General features: G+C 46.3%; 1 protein-coding gene across 1 annotated transcript in view; it reads right to left on the reverse strand.

The window, feature by feature from the left end:
- Raver2 (ribonucleoprotein, PTB binding 2) overlaps positions 1–16,171 on the reverse strand; it is a 76,036-nt gene that overhangs the window by 34,898 nt on the left and 24,967 nt on the right. The window contains exons 2-4 of the mRNA XM_050136134.1: positions 14,789–14,855; positions 6,834–7,303; positions 3,230–3,421 (exon numbers count right to left, since the gene is read on the reverse strand). Coding sequence (XP_049992091.1) covers positions 3,230–3,421; positions 6,834–7,303; positions 14,789–14,855 — 729 coding nt within the window. The remainder of the gene's footprint in view (positions 1–3,229; positions 3,422–6,833; positions 7,304–14,788; positions 14,856–16,171) is intronic.

Raw genomic sequence — 16,171 nt, forward strand, 5'->3', positions numbered from 1 at the left:
GTGAGCAAAATACAATGACACGCGTAAGAAAATGTCATAATGAAACCAATTAACTTTCTAACACTAAAACTTCTGACTAAAAGGACGGCTTCCACCAAACAAATCAGCAGTGTGATTCCCATCTGTGTTGGTTTTCTGTCAGCTTGACACAATCTGGAGCCTTCTGAGAAGAGGAACCTCAATTAAGACACCTCCATCTTCTAGCCCGTGGGCAAGGCTGGAGGGCATTGTCTTGATTAGCAATTTATGTGGGAGGCTGGGCAGGTGGGCCTGCGTGTCTAAGAAAGCAGGCTGAGCAAGCCATGCAGGGCAAGCCAGAAAGCAGCAATACACATGGTTCCTGCTTGTTCCTGCCTCCAGGTTCCTGCCCTGAGTTCCCACCCTGATTTCCCTTGGTGATGGAAGTAAGCAGTAAGCCAAAGAAACCCTTCCCTCCCCAAATCTGCTTTTGGTTGTGGTATTTATCATGAAAGTGAAATAAGGCACTGTTATCAGTCAACTCGAGTATGAGTCACATGTTTATTTCAATTGTCTCAGAAATACTTTAAAAGTTTTTAGTGCCTGCTTGTTCTTTTTTATTCAAATCTCAGAAACTTGGTAAAAGATAAACCATTATCCATAAAAAGTGACTTTTAAGATTTGAAGAAAAAAAAAAAGCTTTCTCACTATTCCTCTTGGCTCAATGGACAAGGCCCAGGTCCAGTAAGACCCTGCTCAAAAGAAAAGGTGGAGAATGGAGGAAGATGCCCGCTGTCAACCTTTGACCTCCACATGCGTGCTCACATGGACACACAAGAACCCGTATACACAGAGAAATCCTTCATGAGAGCAGCTTAAAGAATGAGATGGACACTCTTCTGCATTAGGCTGAGAGGAGATGGAACATTAGGAACTGGAGACAATGGCCCTGTTAAACAGTAGCTGTAACGGCAGCTGTCTAAGGCTTTGCCTAAGAAAAGGACCGACATTTGTGGAACAAATAAAGTCAGATAGAAAAGAGAGGATCAAGAGCACCCAGCTGGGGACACTGTCAGGAAGAGGTATGGTCTTTCCTACGAACAGGGAAGGGGTAGACTTTGCATCGCTGACCATGTACATCCTGGGCACATTTTACCATGAGAAGGAGCCAAGCCGAGGTGGGGAGGATGGATGACTGAATCTAACACCTGGTCCTCCCCAGAACCATGGTCATCTGGCAGAAAGCAAGCACAAGGCACAAGTACAGGTTGGTTTTTCCCATTTTGTCTGTTTTGTTTTTTATTGTTGCTGTTGTTACTCTGCTTTTTGAGACAGGGTTTCTCTGGGTAGCCCTGGCTGTCCTAAAACTCACTCTGTAGACCAGGCTGTCCTCGAACTCACAGAGATCGTTTCATCTGCCTCTGCCTCCCAAGTGCAGGGATTAAAGGCGTGTGCCACCACTGCCCACCTGTTTTAGATACCTACAGGAGGAAGCAGGAAACAGATAAAGGACAAATTGAAGACTTGTGGGGATCAGCGAAGCCTCTCATTTGCAGGGGCACCAAGCCACCCAGCTGCCCATTTCATATCCACGATGACAGTGTCCTGGCTTCAGAAATCAGCGGCTGGACCGGTTCAGAATTGTAAGCTTGGCAATTCCAACTGAGCAGAGACTCAAGTTAAGCAGAGGAAAGGGACCTGATAGTGAACAAAAAGGCTAAAGCCGTGGTTTTTGGGAGTGAAAACCCAAGGATGCTAACTCACCCTGGAGACAGAACAGATCCAGGGCCAGGAGTGAACTAACAGGAGGTGCAGTAGGGGTGTGGGGGTGAGAGGAACAACAGCCGCCTTCCCACCCAGCCCCACCTCCTCCTCTGCTTCTCTCTCTCTGCTGATCTCTAATCTACCCAGGGCTGACTTTCCCATGGCCTGACTGGCACCTGTCACTTCCTCATTTACTTATCTACGAGTTCTCCGGTGCTGCATTCAATCTGAGTCCTTTGTCTATGCCATACTCTTCAGCATCAATGCGCCTCTCTACATCGGCGGTTCAACCTGAACATTTACCCCTCTCCGAACAGCTAATCCAGCTCTGACTATTGCTCAGCCCGCCTCCTTAGGGTCACCAGATTTAATGAGGAACACAGGATGTTCAGCGAAACTCGGAGTTCAGAATATGAATAATTTTTAATAGGAGTATGTCTCATGCAAAATCTGTATTTATTTGGCAATCCTATCCTCCACCCCCATCAACACATGTCATTACCTCACCCATTCCTTAATGTCACACTCAAATGTCATCTTCATCATGAAGTTTGTCCTGATTCTTTCAAAGGAGTATCCCTTCCTTCATTAAACCATCAAAATCCATGTTGGGCTGAGATGAAAACTCTGAAGGCACAGGGCACATCTAAGGGACTCTCAGGCGAGAGAGTCATAGCAAAGGGGTGAGTGTTTGGTGCCATGAAGCAATAGAGAGACAGACATCTTTTGCAGCTCTGACTGGGTGTACTACACCATGGGCGCCACACACCGTGGGCGCCACACACCGTGGGCGCCACACACCGTGGGCGCCACACACCGTGGGCACCACACACTGTGGGCACCACACACCATGGTGGCACTTATATTATGACAACTTCTGAAATGAAGTACGGCACTCAAAACTTACAGCAGAGAGCAACTCAACCACTTGCTGGAAGAATGAAATTCCTTTAAAAACTAGTCCAGGTAGTGGCTGGAGGGAAGGCTTGGGAGATAAAGCACCTGCACTGTAAAGACTGAAGTCTGGGTCCCTAGAACACAGATAAAAGCTGGGCAGATGTCATCCGAGCACTTGAAAACCAGACAGGGAGCCCCAGGACAAGCTGGCTAGCCAGGCTGGCTGGAATGGGTGCACGGGAACATTCTGGATTCAGTGAGAGCCTTTGCCGCAATAAAGGGGAGAGCCATCAAGAGAAAAACCTGACATCAGCCTTGGACTTACACACCCAACACATAGACTGTGCACACCTGCACACACATACCCCCCCCCCCCACACACAAATTACTCAAGATGAATACATTTTCATGAACTCTATTTCTCTTAACTTCCAGCTTAGTTTTACAGACACCACTTGGCCAGCTTTTTCAAAAACACACTTCTTACTTTAAAAACATGCACTATCTCCACTATAAGGGAAACAATGAGAGCCGAGGGAATGAGCACTAACTGCAGACAGACTTGGGAGGTTAAGATAGCGGTCGCCTGTCGAGGCAGCACGCCACTCACCACGCGCTGAGCCGCTATGAGGGCTGCCAGAGTGCTTCGTCCCGGCGCTCCCGGGGCACAGAAGGATAGCTGGACTTGGCTCCCCTTGACGGTAATGCCATCTGCCACCTGCTGAACCTCTTCGGCATGCTCCGCTGTGCTATATTCAACCACTGCAAAGCTACCGCCATGCCCGCCTTCATCCTGTGCAAGCTGACACCACACAGCACATTAAAAAGAGATTCTAAAATTGATTTATGAACATTCGTTTGCAGTAACCGTTTCCAAAGTCAACATCCAGTCCCTCAGGCAGTACTGGTGACAATACTAGATTTCTTCCCCAACTTACTTAGACACAGTTGTTCCCTGAAGACAGGAATGTCAACCCAATGCTTTCATTTTCTAATTTAATAGTTACCAATCTCCTACTTATTAGGAAATAGACACACACAATTAGTAATTAATAGGAAAATATAATTAAATAATTACATTAAAACTTTCTTTAAAATAAGTCATCAGACTCATGGATAGATAACGAGACACTGATTATTTTGACTACATATCAATAAAAACGGTGTTATCAAAAGAAGATGGGTGGGAGGAACCACAGTCAACTTTTATTTCAACATACTAAGCGAATCCCAGGATTCTGGTAAAGGATACAAAATAAATCTTATTTAGGAAACGCATGCCTAGCATCCACCGTCCACAGCACACAGCCTTCACTTCCGAGGGTGGGCTCACCTTGTGGGGGTGTGCAGTGCGGCAGTAAAGTCCTGGCTCTACAGCCTTCAGTGGAGAATACAGGGAAGAAGGGATGTGTCACTACAGTTCCAGGACTTGGGAACATATGAATGATCTTAAATACGCTTACACGCCAACGTGACAGACGTGACAAAATCAAGCTTGTGTCTTTGAGAAGCCACAAACACACAACCCTATGATGTGTTTTTTATATCATATGCTAATATTACAAATACTTAACTTTTGCTTTCTTCTGATACTCAGGCCAATTTTCCATTTTTCCCTCTTCAAGATCTTTACTCTTCTAAACTACCCTAAAATTTGTTTTGCTTCACGAAGCCTTTCCCAAATGTGGAAGGCAAAGGAAAAACACCCACCTCTTCCAACTATTCCTCCAAGAGCTCAAGTCCTCCTCTAATTCAAACCAGATCTTGAGATCAGAGCTGTAAAAGCCAGCAGGCCCTTTGGTCTCCGGACTGCAAGAATCCATCTCCAGCCATTCTCTGCTGACTGCTGCGGACAGGAGGAGCCTGACCTCGACATCCATGAGAAGAAGCTCTGCAAATGTTGCCTGAGTGGATTTCTGAAGCTTTAAGCCTACTACTGCCGCTCTTGTTTCAGTGGGACGACTTGGTTTTGTTTTTGTTTTGTTTTCTGAGAAAGGGTTTCTCTGTGTAACAGCCTTGGCTCTCCTAGAACTAGCTCTGTAGACCAAGCTCTCCTAGAACTCAAAGAGATCCACCTGCCTCTGCCTCCCAAGTGTTGCGTGAACCACTGCTGCCCGGCATTCATTCTTATCTAAGACACAGCACCTGAAGGCTTCCAAAATAAAACCACATCAGCAGTGTGAGAGTGGGCCATGCAGTTCAATACCAGAACTATTTAAAGACATTTCCGTTATTCTGAAGCATTTTAGCAGAAGCTAAGGGTCACTCAACAAAACACTAGCAAACAGATTCTACCACCATACAGCTAAACATGGTGACCTGTAAGGTTCCTGCCAACTCCTGAGTTCACAGTTCAGATCATGTATCACATGTATCACAGTGTGACAGATGGCTCTGTCCCCTACATTTGCTCCAAAGGTCTACCTCCAGAGAACTAAGGACACACGCATGCTGGATAACACTCAGGACGACAGCACTATATGACTCTCAGTATTCAACAATATCAGCATATCACGAGGCAATCCTCTCCAAGAATTGAGCAAAGACTGGGTCAAAGGTTTGTCACAAAATACTCTCATTTTCTACAGTCTTAGATGGTTTAATGCTTTGCTGGGATGGGAGGACAACAATGTAAGGAAAAGCAAGGTGGGACCATTGATCTCAACTGTGCATACTGCTGCATAATCTACTCACGTGCAGAAGCTAGAAGGGCCAGTCTCGTAGAGAGGAGGGAACAGACTGGCAGTCACCGGTGGAGAATGGATCACCAGTAGAGCAGTTGTGGGTACAAGGCGTGAAATGTGAGTTAGATAGTAACGCGCAATCTATTATAAAATATGCTGCACCACCATTGACAATACACCGCATTCCTAGAAAACTCTGAGAGTGGGTGCTGAGCTCTCTCATCACCGAAGATGGTAACTGTGGGTGATGCATGGTCAGTCGGCTGGCGTTAGGCTCCCCACCCATGTGTGCATACTTCAGAGCATCACGCTAGACATGACAAATGCATACAGTGTTATCTGTTCATTTAAACACACACACACGTGCACAGCCAACTCTTAAAACTTCCATTGCATTATACAAATTTGGCAAATGTTGGGTGAGGAAAAAAAAGAAAGGGGAGGAAGGAAAAGAGTTGGGACAGGAAACATGGAAGTGAAGGGAGAGGGCAGAAAGGGGGAAACGCAGGGAACAGAGGAAGAACTGGCCGCTGCCATCAGAAAGTTGCTGGGGAGGCGGCACACAGTGCTGGGCTCCAGGCAGTGATGAGGATGCGTTTGCTACAGTAAGGTGCTTGGAACCGCTCCCCAGCACAGCCAAGATCTTCTCCGCATGCCTCACCTACCACAACCCCATATTCAGACAGAAAGAAGGGCCTGCCTTACACTTTATCCAAGTTTTCCAGCCTCCCTTAGGTCATTCTTCATGGAGGATGTGTAAGTACCAGTTCACCTGTCAGTCATCTACAAAACCATGGAGCACTGAGACAGAGTTCTACTCTCCATTTCTGACACAGCCTAGCACTGGCCCAGAGAAAATGGTCAACCTGAGTCGGAGAGGCAAATGGCTTAATGGAAAAATGGCTGGACAACTGGGTGGAAAGAGAGGGGAATGAGTAAGCAATGGATTTGCTACAACACAATGAACCAAAGCAACAGAGCTTGGCCCATCAGCAAAAGGGAATGTGTTGGGGGCTGCAGACCCTTAGACCCTTTGACCCCTGACTTAACCCTTTGCCTGCCGGAGTGAACGACTTGTTTTCCTGTGCCTGCAGCTGCTCTGAACACGAGACCCTCATGAGTTCCTGATGGCAGGGGAATGGTTTCTGGTAGGTTTTTACAGCTGAAAAAATCCCAAGAGCTGGGGCGTGGCTATCAGTTAAGGATCCCTATATAAGCTTCCCTGGAACGCAATAAAATTGGCATTTTTGTTTCAAGGATGACCCATGTCCCTGTGTCCCTGTCTGTCTGTGTGTGTATGTGTCTCAATCTCCAGCCCCTTGCCCAGCTTGTGAACCGTCCCATAGTGCACACACTACAGGAATGACTTAACATGTTTTTAGAGTCCTCATTACAGACTAGAGAAGAAATCAAAATCGCCCCTGTGATATTGCATGGATACAACAGATAAACAGGTGTACATACAGACACCGAGGAGCAATGCATGCAGCTATTTTTAAATCCCTCAAATGAAGTCTTAGCAACACATACCTGGCAAAACACAGGCCTATGGATGCCAGAGAAAAGCTGCAAGAGCTCTTGGGAATCCCTGTAGTCACTGGGCAGTTTATCTATACAAAGGCACTTAGAATGGATGAGGTCCGAGGCCAAGAGGTTAACATCCATCCACTGTGCGAAGAGTGCCGAAGCCCCCATCTGCCGGCCCAGCAGCTCCAGCCTGGCCTTGGCAGCGAAGTCCTTTTTCATGTACTCCACAAACCCGTAGCCCTTGGAGTGGCCGGTAACTTCGCTGTAGACCAAAAAACACCTCTCGATGTTTCCGTACGCGCGGACGAGTTCTTCAAACTCTTCCAGCGTGAAGGAGATGGGCAGGTTGGTGATGCACAGGAGGGCGTCTGTGGGCTGCAGCTGCACTATCAGCTCTCGGCCTCGAAAGGAAAACTGATGGAACCTCTGAATCGCGCTCTGCGCCTGCTCCCCGTTCAATAAGGTCACAAAAGCTGCAAGATAACAAAGGGAATTGAGAGGATTTGAGGTCAGTGTTTTCATCCGTCACCTGCTGTCACCCACAGTAAGACAGGCATTTTATGCCTCAGGCTCAGTATATACAAAAATACATACCTTTCTATGAAGCAAAATTATCACAAAATATACCTCTTTTAAGGAGTTTCGCTACCTAGTGCTTGCTGGCCCGGAACTCAGTGTATAAACCAAACTGAGTTGAAACGCAGAGATGCAGCTGCCTGTGTCCCCGCCTCCCCAGTGCACCACCGAATCTGACCTCAGTGCTGATTTTGCTGCTGTTGTTTAGAAACTGCTTTTCTAGTGTGTGTGCAGGGGGTAGCTGCACTTATATATGTGCAGATGTATAGGGAGGCAGACCTGTGAGTGCATACGGACGTCAGAGGGGGGCGCCAGTGTCCTCTGCCACCTTATCCCTCTGAGATGGAGCCTATTCCTCAGCCCAGACAGAGCTCTTGTTGTTGTTGCTGTTTTTCAGCAAGCCCACACAGGGCTATGGTGACGGTTATGGGAGCTTGTGAGCCCATGCTTGGCTAGTGATGTAGGTGCTGGGATTCAAACTCAGGTCCTAATGATTGCTCAGAAAATGTCCTTAACCCCTGAGCCATCTCTCCACCCCTGATTTTTTCAATTCTAATTTATTTTGTTAAAAAAAAAAAAGTCATTGTCTTTTTTTTTTTTTAATGCTGAGCTTCAACTCAACTAATCTCATGGCTCAAATAAAAAACCGAGTAATTCTACTAGGAATTCCACCATTAGATCCATACTCTGATGGATTTTGCATGGGGTATTTTCTAACCCCTCAACAACAACGCAAAGTTTTATGAAGCCTTTATAAAATCCCTCAATTGAAAATGAGGCCTCTTCCCCAGAAAGAGCTAATAGGAAGGACCTGAAAAACTGAAAGTACAGTAAAAGATGCCAAAATGCCTGAAGGAAACCAGGTTTTCCCACATCCTTCTCAGAGCACTAAAATCATGAAGACAGTGAGCGGCCTGGAATGAGCTCACTCCCAGCCCCCGAAAGACAGAAGAGAACCAACTGCCACAGCTGTCCTCAGCTCACATGTGCGGTTGTGTGCACGCACGCATGCGCGCGCACACACACACACAGACACACACGCAGTGTCATTTTTAAACAGATGGTAAAACATTAGACTGGCTAGCTTCAAAGAACCTGTTATTCCTTGGTAACTACAGCGCCCAGACTCCTCCTGGATTACCGACACCTGTGCACGTGGGCGTGCCCAGGTGCGGGTCTCCCAGATAACCTTGCGCTTCCCGTTAAAAGCGAGCTTCCACGAGGTCTCGCTCTCTCACCTCTCTCTTGCCCCCCACCCTTGTGTGTCTCGCACACCCCATCCCTTATCGTGTTTCCCTCTCCCCATTAAAGTGCACCCACGTGGGAGCCGCGTGTCCTGTCTCTTCCTTTTGCGCGTGTCTCGTCTATCCTGCGTTCGTCCACACACCCCACCCTGCCATTTTTAAAGGAATAATAGAACCTATGTGTAACACGATTTTCTTTCAGGCCACCAACCAGCTCCCAAATCATGACTCAGACTTATTAGTTATGATGCTCGGCCTTTCTTAGACTCATTTCTGGCTATCTCTTTTAACTTAAATTAATCTGCTTCTCTTTATCTACCCTTTGTCTGGAGGCCTTTTACTTTTCTTTCCTTCTGAAGATCTTACTTTCACTGCCTCTCGTGTCTGGCTGGCAGTTGCATGGCTTCTGGCCCCTCATTCTCTTCTCTTTCTCCTCCCCTACTTACTCTGCCTGCCAGCCCCGCCTATCCTTTTTCTGCCTCGCTATTGGCCAGTCAGCTCTTTATTAGACCAATCAGGTGCCTTAGGCAGGCAAGATGAAAATAATGTAACACATGTTTACATAATTAAACACATATCCTTACATTGTGAAACAAATGTAACACACCTTTACACAATTAAAATACTCCGCAGCATAAACAACTGTAACACATCTTTGCCCAGTTAAAATAATACTCCACAACACCCATGAGTGTATATAACTTCATATATAACTTTGACAAATAAAATCAAATGAAAGGATAACATGATTTTGATCTTGGGCAAATATTTTAACCTACAATCCCAATATAAACCATTTTAAAAGCTACCTAAGCTATTTCAGCATCAAATAATAAAATGTATGAAATAAAAGACAGGACATAGCCCGGCTGGTGACACACACCTAGAATCTCAGCACATGTGAGACAGACAGGAGGACCATAAATTCAGGGCAATCCTGGGCTACATAGTTCCAACAGGGAGACCTTGCCTCAAACAAACAACAAAGAAACAAGTGTGACACCTGTGAGTTGCAAATCAATGAACTACACAGGTTCTGGTTTGTTAAAATGAGGGTGTGAGGGTGATCATCCCACTGATGATCAGGGTTGATTCGGCTGATCTGGCTGGCTAGGAGGGTGTCTCCTTCCTCCCTCACTGCTCCATGTGTGTCCCTCCTGAAGCTGCGCACTCGGTCAAAGAGGACAACCTTCCCCAAATAGAGGAGGGCTGGTCTCCAATCAAGAGTATACAAGCAGCTGAGCTCCCCTGCTAGGACCTCCAAATGAGCTCTCAGTCTATGTTTTTAAAATTAAAATTTAATTATATCAATTTATCTGTCATCACTAACGGATATAAATATTTTTAAGAACTTTTGCAAGAAATCCTGAAAGCCTCCAGTTAAAATACCACAGAGCAATGCACAAATAAAGGAGCTGCTTTCTAGAACTGCCTCGTCTTCTCCTTAACGAGCACCGTGGAAGAGTCCCACAAACACTTGACTCTTCAAACAGAACACTGTAGTATGTGCTTCAGAGCAAAGACACGGGGCTGGAGGCAATCTCGCAGCAGGGGCAATTCTGTCCTCCTTCAGTTGGTCCTAATGCCCAGGGGTAGCTCTTGGAGTGTTAGCATTTTACCACACAGAGTGATGTTAACATTTAAAGCAACGCGTTTGTCATTGGGCAAGCTCTCCAAATGCCAAGGACAACACAACAGCTAACTCTTCCAACGGGAGAGCAGAAACAGCCCTTAGAAGAATTAACTCTTGATTTCCAGAACCAGTTTTTAAAAAGCTTGAGTTGTTTCTTTTTTTACTAGTTACTTTTCTTGCTGGCACAATGACATGGCAGGTGCACCTGTCTTAGGGTTACTAGAGTTACAATGAAACACCATGAAAGAGGTCAGGGCAGGAACTAAAACAGGACAGGAACCTGGAGGCAGGAGCTGACAGAGACCATGGAGGGTGCGGCTTACACTGGCTTGCTCAGACTGTTTTCTTACAGAACCCAGGACCACCAGGCCCAGGGACAGCAACACCCATTCCCTATCAGTCATTAAGAAAATGCTCTGCAGGTTTGCCTACAGCCTGAGCTTATGGGGGCGTTCTCTCAACTGTTTCCTCCTTCTCCGACGGCTCTAGTTTGTGTAAGGTTGACGAACTATCCAGCACAACTGACCCCTTGTCAACTTGACACACCAAAGTATCATTGCTGAGCCACAGCCTTTCCTTTCCTGTTCATCAAGATCACACATTAATAAAGACATCACAGCATCGCTAATCCCAGCACTCAGGAGGCAGAGGCAGGCGTTTGAGGTCAGACTGGTCTACAGAGCAAGTTCCAGGACAACTAGGGCTACACAGAGAAACCCTGTCTCCAAAAACAAAAACAAAACAGATAAAAAAAAAATCACAGTATAAAACATTTTATGTGCTTAAAAAGTCCCACAGCCTTACAAATTCAAACACTTTAGAAGTTGTTTCTTAAATGGCCAGTCTCTTTTAAAATCCAAAGTCTCTGCACACCAAAATCTCTTTAAAAATTTGAAGTCTCTCAACTCCCTAGGGCCTCCTGTAAAATCAAAAATAAATTAAGTGCTTTCTTACTTCAAGAGGTTAGAACCAGGGCACGGTCACAATCTGAACAAAGCAAGGCCAAACCCCAACTGTGTGAATAACTGGTTCACTATCTGGGATTCACTCGGGATCTTCTGGGCGCCTTCAAGGGGCTTCTGTTACTTCTGCGGCCCCGCCCCCTGCGGCACACAGCTTGAGTTCTAAGGTCCGGCAGGCTCCATTTCACCTCCGCTGTTCTTGGTGGCTGTCCCCTGGTACTGGCATCTCCAAAACCCTGGGGTTCCTTGCTGCAACTAGGCTGAACTTTTCAGACTCTCCAGGGGTCTCTTCGTGGTACCAAGCTTCAACTTCTCTGCATGACCCCCTCAGTCCTGGGCCTTCATCTCTAATGAGGCCGCACCTTCACCAATGCCCTCACAGCACGAGCCTCAGCTACTGTCCACGACCCCTTCATGCCTTCAAAACCAGCACCACCTGGATGGCCCTTACACTACTACCAAGTCTGGCTGCCAGCCCTAGGCACAACCTTGGTCGCCTCTGGAAAACAAATTTTGTGTGTTGACTCTCAGTAAACACTTCACAGACGATTTCACCTCAATGATGCAAGTCTCTCCCTTCATCACGGCTAATTCCCCAGCCCCAGGCGACAGGCACCAATTGTCTCAGCCAAGCAAAGGTTTCACTTCAATGACGCTAGTCTCTCGTTCGTTGCCACTGATTCTTCTGCCCTAGCTTCCAGAGCCACAGAACCTTAATTCAAAGGAGCAAATAGGCTACGACCCTGACAGTCTTTAGGTTTTTTAAACTTCTCCCTTGAACATCGCAAGCCAGGCCTCCATCCTCTGCACTGCTCTCAACATCCTTATCTTCCAGAGTCCCACAGAACAGCTCACCAGGCTCTGAACACTCAATGGCTTTTCTAGCCCAACATCCCAGGATCCTCTCATAATCCTCCCCCAAACAACACCGTCAGGCCTGTCACAGCAGTATCTTACTAGCCTGGTACCAACTGCTGTTTCAGGTAGGGTTGCTATTGCTATGATGAAACCCCACAACCAAAAGAAAGATGGAGAGGAAAGGGTTTATTTGGATTACAGTTCCATACCATAGTCCATCACTGTAGGAAGTCAGGACAGGAACTCAAACAGGGAAGGACCTGAAGGCAGGAGCTGATGCGGAGGCAATGGAGGGATGTTGCTTACTTAATGAAGTAAGTCACAAAACAATCCCACAACAGTTTGGAATTATGATTAATAAAAGGGTTATTTATTTAAAGGGAAAAGACTTACAGATCACCGTCCTAGACAACAGCCTCCTGCATGACCAGGAAAAGCAAGCGGAATCAATCCGAAGCAAGAGAGAGCGCACGGAGGGCTGCCACCACTTTTTAAAAGCAAAAGACACCACACCCCAGTGGGCTGGTATCTCAAAGGCTATTGGCTGGTGGAGCAAAAGTAGTTCCCGCAGCACTTACTGGCTTGCTCACCCTGGCTTGCTCACTCCGCTTTTCTGTAGAAGCCAGGACCACCTGAGTAGGGTGCTACCACCCATATAAGGCTGAGCCCACCCACCCCCATCAATCACTAATTAAGAAAATGCCCTACAGGTTTGCCCACAGTCCAATCTTATGGAGGCATTTTCTCAATAGAGGGTCTCTCCTCTAAGAAGATTATAGGTGGATCAAGTAGACATAAAACCAGCCAGCAGGCACCCTAAGGAAAGGACATTTATCATGGCTCACAGTTTAGGGGTATAGATCATCATGGTGAGGAAGTCCTGGTGGCTGGACCTGAGGCAGCTGGTTACACGGCATTCGGTCAGGAAGGAGACAAAAGCTGGCACTCAGCTAACTCTCTCCGTTTTGTACAGCCACCCCTGGTCATGTGCTACCTCAGTTAAACTAGATATTCCCCCACAGACACGCCCCTTACAGCTCTAGGCCTCCCCAGCCCAGTCAGGCAGCCATATAGCATCATATAACCCTTTTTCCCTAAAACACACAAACACCGGTTTGTTAGATACTGGCTATGTTCTCTATCAGCCCATAAAACTGTGAGCTTAGGCTGGAGGGCTGGGGATTTGAAGTCTCTGACCATCCCTTTATGTTCCCTACTCTGCACACCTGTGTGAGCACGCTTGCCCGAGTCTACACACCTGTCTGTTCACTCTTGCCTGAGTCTGTACACCTGTCTGAGCACTTTCCTTTTGCCACATCTTCCTCTGCTCACAAATGAAAGATAGCAATCTCCAGGTCTTTCCTGGTAGAATACTCATGAGACCCAAATTCAAATACCCAGAAGCGTCAAGCCACTGAATCCCTGCTCTCACTCCACCCTCCTGCCCTGGGACATGAAATCCTTATTTATTCAGTAGTATGTCTAGTTACAGACTAGGCGCTGGAAGAGCACTGTTATTCAGCACTGAGTTCATATTCCAATTGGGGAATAAGACATTCAACTGGGAGTTACATATGTGGGGTTTCCAAAGGGGAAGTGGAAAGGGCTGTGAGATCAATCATACTGAACCAAGTACTCTAATCTGAGGGCATGGAGCCACATGCTGGCTCTGAAATCTTCACCTGAAGGAACACACGTTATGTCCACTATCCTTTTATTTATGAAAAGACACACCTGTCCTCTCAAGACCCCTAGGAGGGAGAACAAAAGAGTGTCTCGTGCCCAAGAGAACCCCCAACAATCTAGGGATGATCACGCCACACTCCACAGACTGGGAACAGATTCCTATGTGTTTCCCCCAGGGGGAGATGCAGTCAGGGTGCTGGGAACTGGGGTTCCTCTGTATCTGGGAGTCTTCTGCTGTTTTTGTTTTTGAGGGGCTGGGGGGTGTTTTCAATTCGGCAATACATATTAAGCCATACACTTTGGGGGGAAATGCTGGGACCAAGCCCATTTCCTTGCACAAGCTAGGCAAGTGCTCCACATCAAGTTGTAGTAAATGTAATAAATAAATTCATCAGTTCTAGATAAATGATTTGCATTAGAATACACGTGTATACAGTGGTCTTACCATGTGTAAGTACATCAGTACTGTATTTTATCATCGAAAAAATGTTCGCCAATATTTATAGATCATTGCCCATACAAGAACAGAACTCTGATCCCACAAATATGAAACTAGTACTCAGAAAAACTAAGCAAGTTTTCCTAATTTGTCCATCTGAAGGTCAAGCTACACACCGTGTGTGTTCGCAAAACCCGGTAACATTATCAGATGGAAGTACCCACAGCATGCTCCAAAGAACACATACCATTCAATGTTCATTGTTAAAAACCAAACCTGCAGTTACACTGTATTTGTTTACTGGTTAAAGTTCGGGACATTAATATTGCCCTCAGGAAGAAGCCAGTGAGTCACACCGATAGTATTTCACACTTAGAAACTCCACAGCTGGCAACGAATGGAGCCCAGCAGCTGGATGCTTGCCGTCACCCGCAAAGGCCTTAAGTTCAATTCCCAGCATCGGAAGAAGACAGGTAAGCAAAAGACAGCAAGCTTTCCTGCTCTATAGTAGCTTCGTGAGAAATCAAAACAAGATTGCGTGCTTGGAACGGAACGCTCACCTGTTCGCTTATTCCTGTCCACATAGCAGTACTTTAGCTCGTAGTCCTGGAATAGCTCGTGAACCTCCTGGAAGACACAAAGCCATGAAACGTCAGTAATGATGTCAGTTGGGTTAGTGCTTAGCAGTTGACCCAGCTTGACTGCCACCTTCCCCGGTCACATTGCCACTCCCCTGTCTCTGGCATGCTGCCATCTCCCTTCCACACTGCTATCTTCCTACACACCCATCTAACGCTCAAACTGCGCACTTACTGCCCGCGTGAACCCGCACCTCACTGGCACCACTGCTCAAACGCGCACTGGCATCTAGCACGCCTGAACTGAACTAGTCACCAAAGCTGCACAGGTCGCCTAAGGTCACGGGAAATCCCACCTCCGGTGCTCTGGGGAAGCTTTTCCTGACCATTTCCCACAGAATGTGCCCTCATAAGCCAATCGCCATCATGTCCTGACCTATGCCTCTCTTGTGGAAATAAACATATATTAAATTATTCCGCATGCTCCAGTTCAGGCAGGAAATATACCTGTAAATGTATGTAACAAACATAGAGAGAAAAAAAACAAATGTATATGGTATATACTGTGATAAGCAAGTTGTAGATTTTTTTTAAATTATAAACTAAATTTAAATTAAATGGTTTTATAAAACAATGTAACAGAAACAGTAAAAGCTGACGTCATGCTCCTCACAGCAAACAAGGTATAAGATTACTTTCTGTTTTTATATTTTGCCCACATCACTTTGCATGAGGCAAGCATCTGAATACATATCAAAGTGAATAGGCTTTGAATTCGCATCTGGTATTGAAAAACTTCTGCATCTTTTCTTTTCTTTTCTTTTCTTTTCTTTTCCCTTCCTTCCTTCCTTCCTTCCTTCCTTCCTTCCTTCCTTCCTTCCTTCCTTTCTTTCTTTCTACAGGATCTCACCATGTAACTCTGACCAGGGTGGTGTTCCTGGGTGGGCACAAATCACACAATTCTTAACAGATACAAAGGACTGAAGATATCACTGGTGGGGATCTTTGACCCCACACTAGAGACTGACACGCAACCCACTGGAGGGTGATGGAGGTGGGTCTTGTATCTTATCTGTTGATTTCATTGGTTAATAATAAAGAAACTGCCTCGGTCCTCATAGGACAGAAAATTAGGTAGGCGGAGTAGACAGAAGAGAATTCTGGGAGAAAGAAGCTTAGGAGAGTCGCCATGATTCTCCCGCTCCAGACAGACGCAGGTTAAGATCCTCCCTGGTAAGCCAGCTCGTGGGCTACACAGAATATTAGAAATGGGTTAGAACAATATGTAAGAGCTAACCAATAAGAAACTGGACCTAGCCGGGCCAGGCAGTGTTTGAAAGAATACAGTTTCCGTGTAATTATTTC

This window comes from Alexandromys fortis, unplaced genomic scaffold, assembly GCF_014885135.2.
Source record: "Alexandromys fortis isolate MF-2015 unplaced genomic scaffold, M_Fortis_MF-2015_v1.1 scaffold_13, whole genome shotgun sequence".
NCBI classification, from domain to species: Eukaryota; Metazoa; Chordata; class Mammalia; order Rodentia; family Cricetidae; genus Alexandromys; species Alexandromys fortis.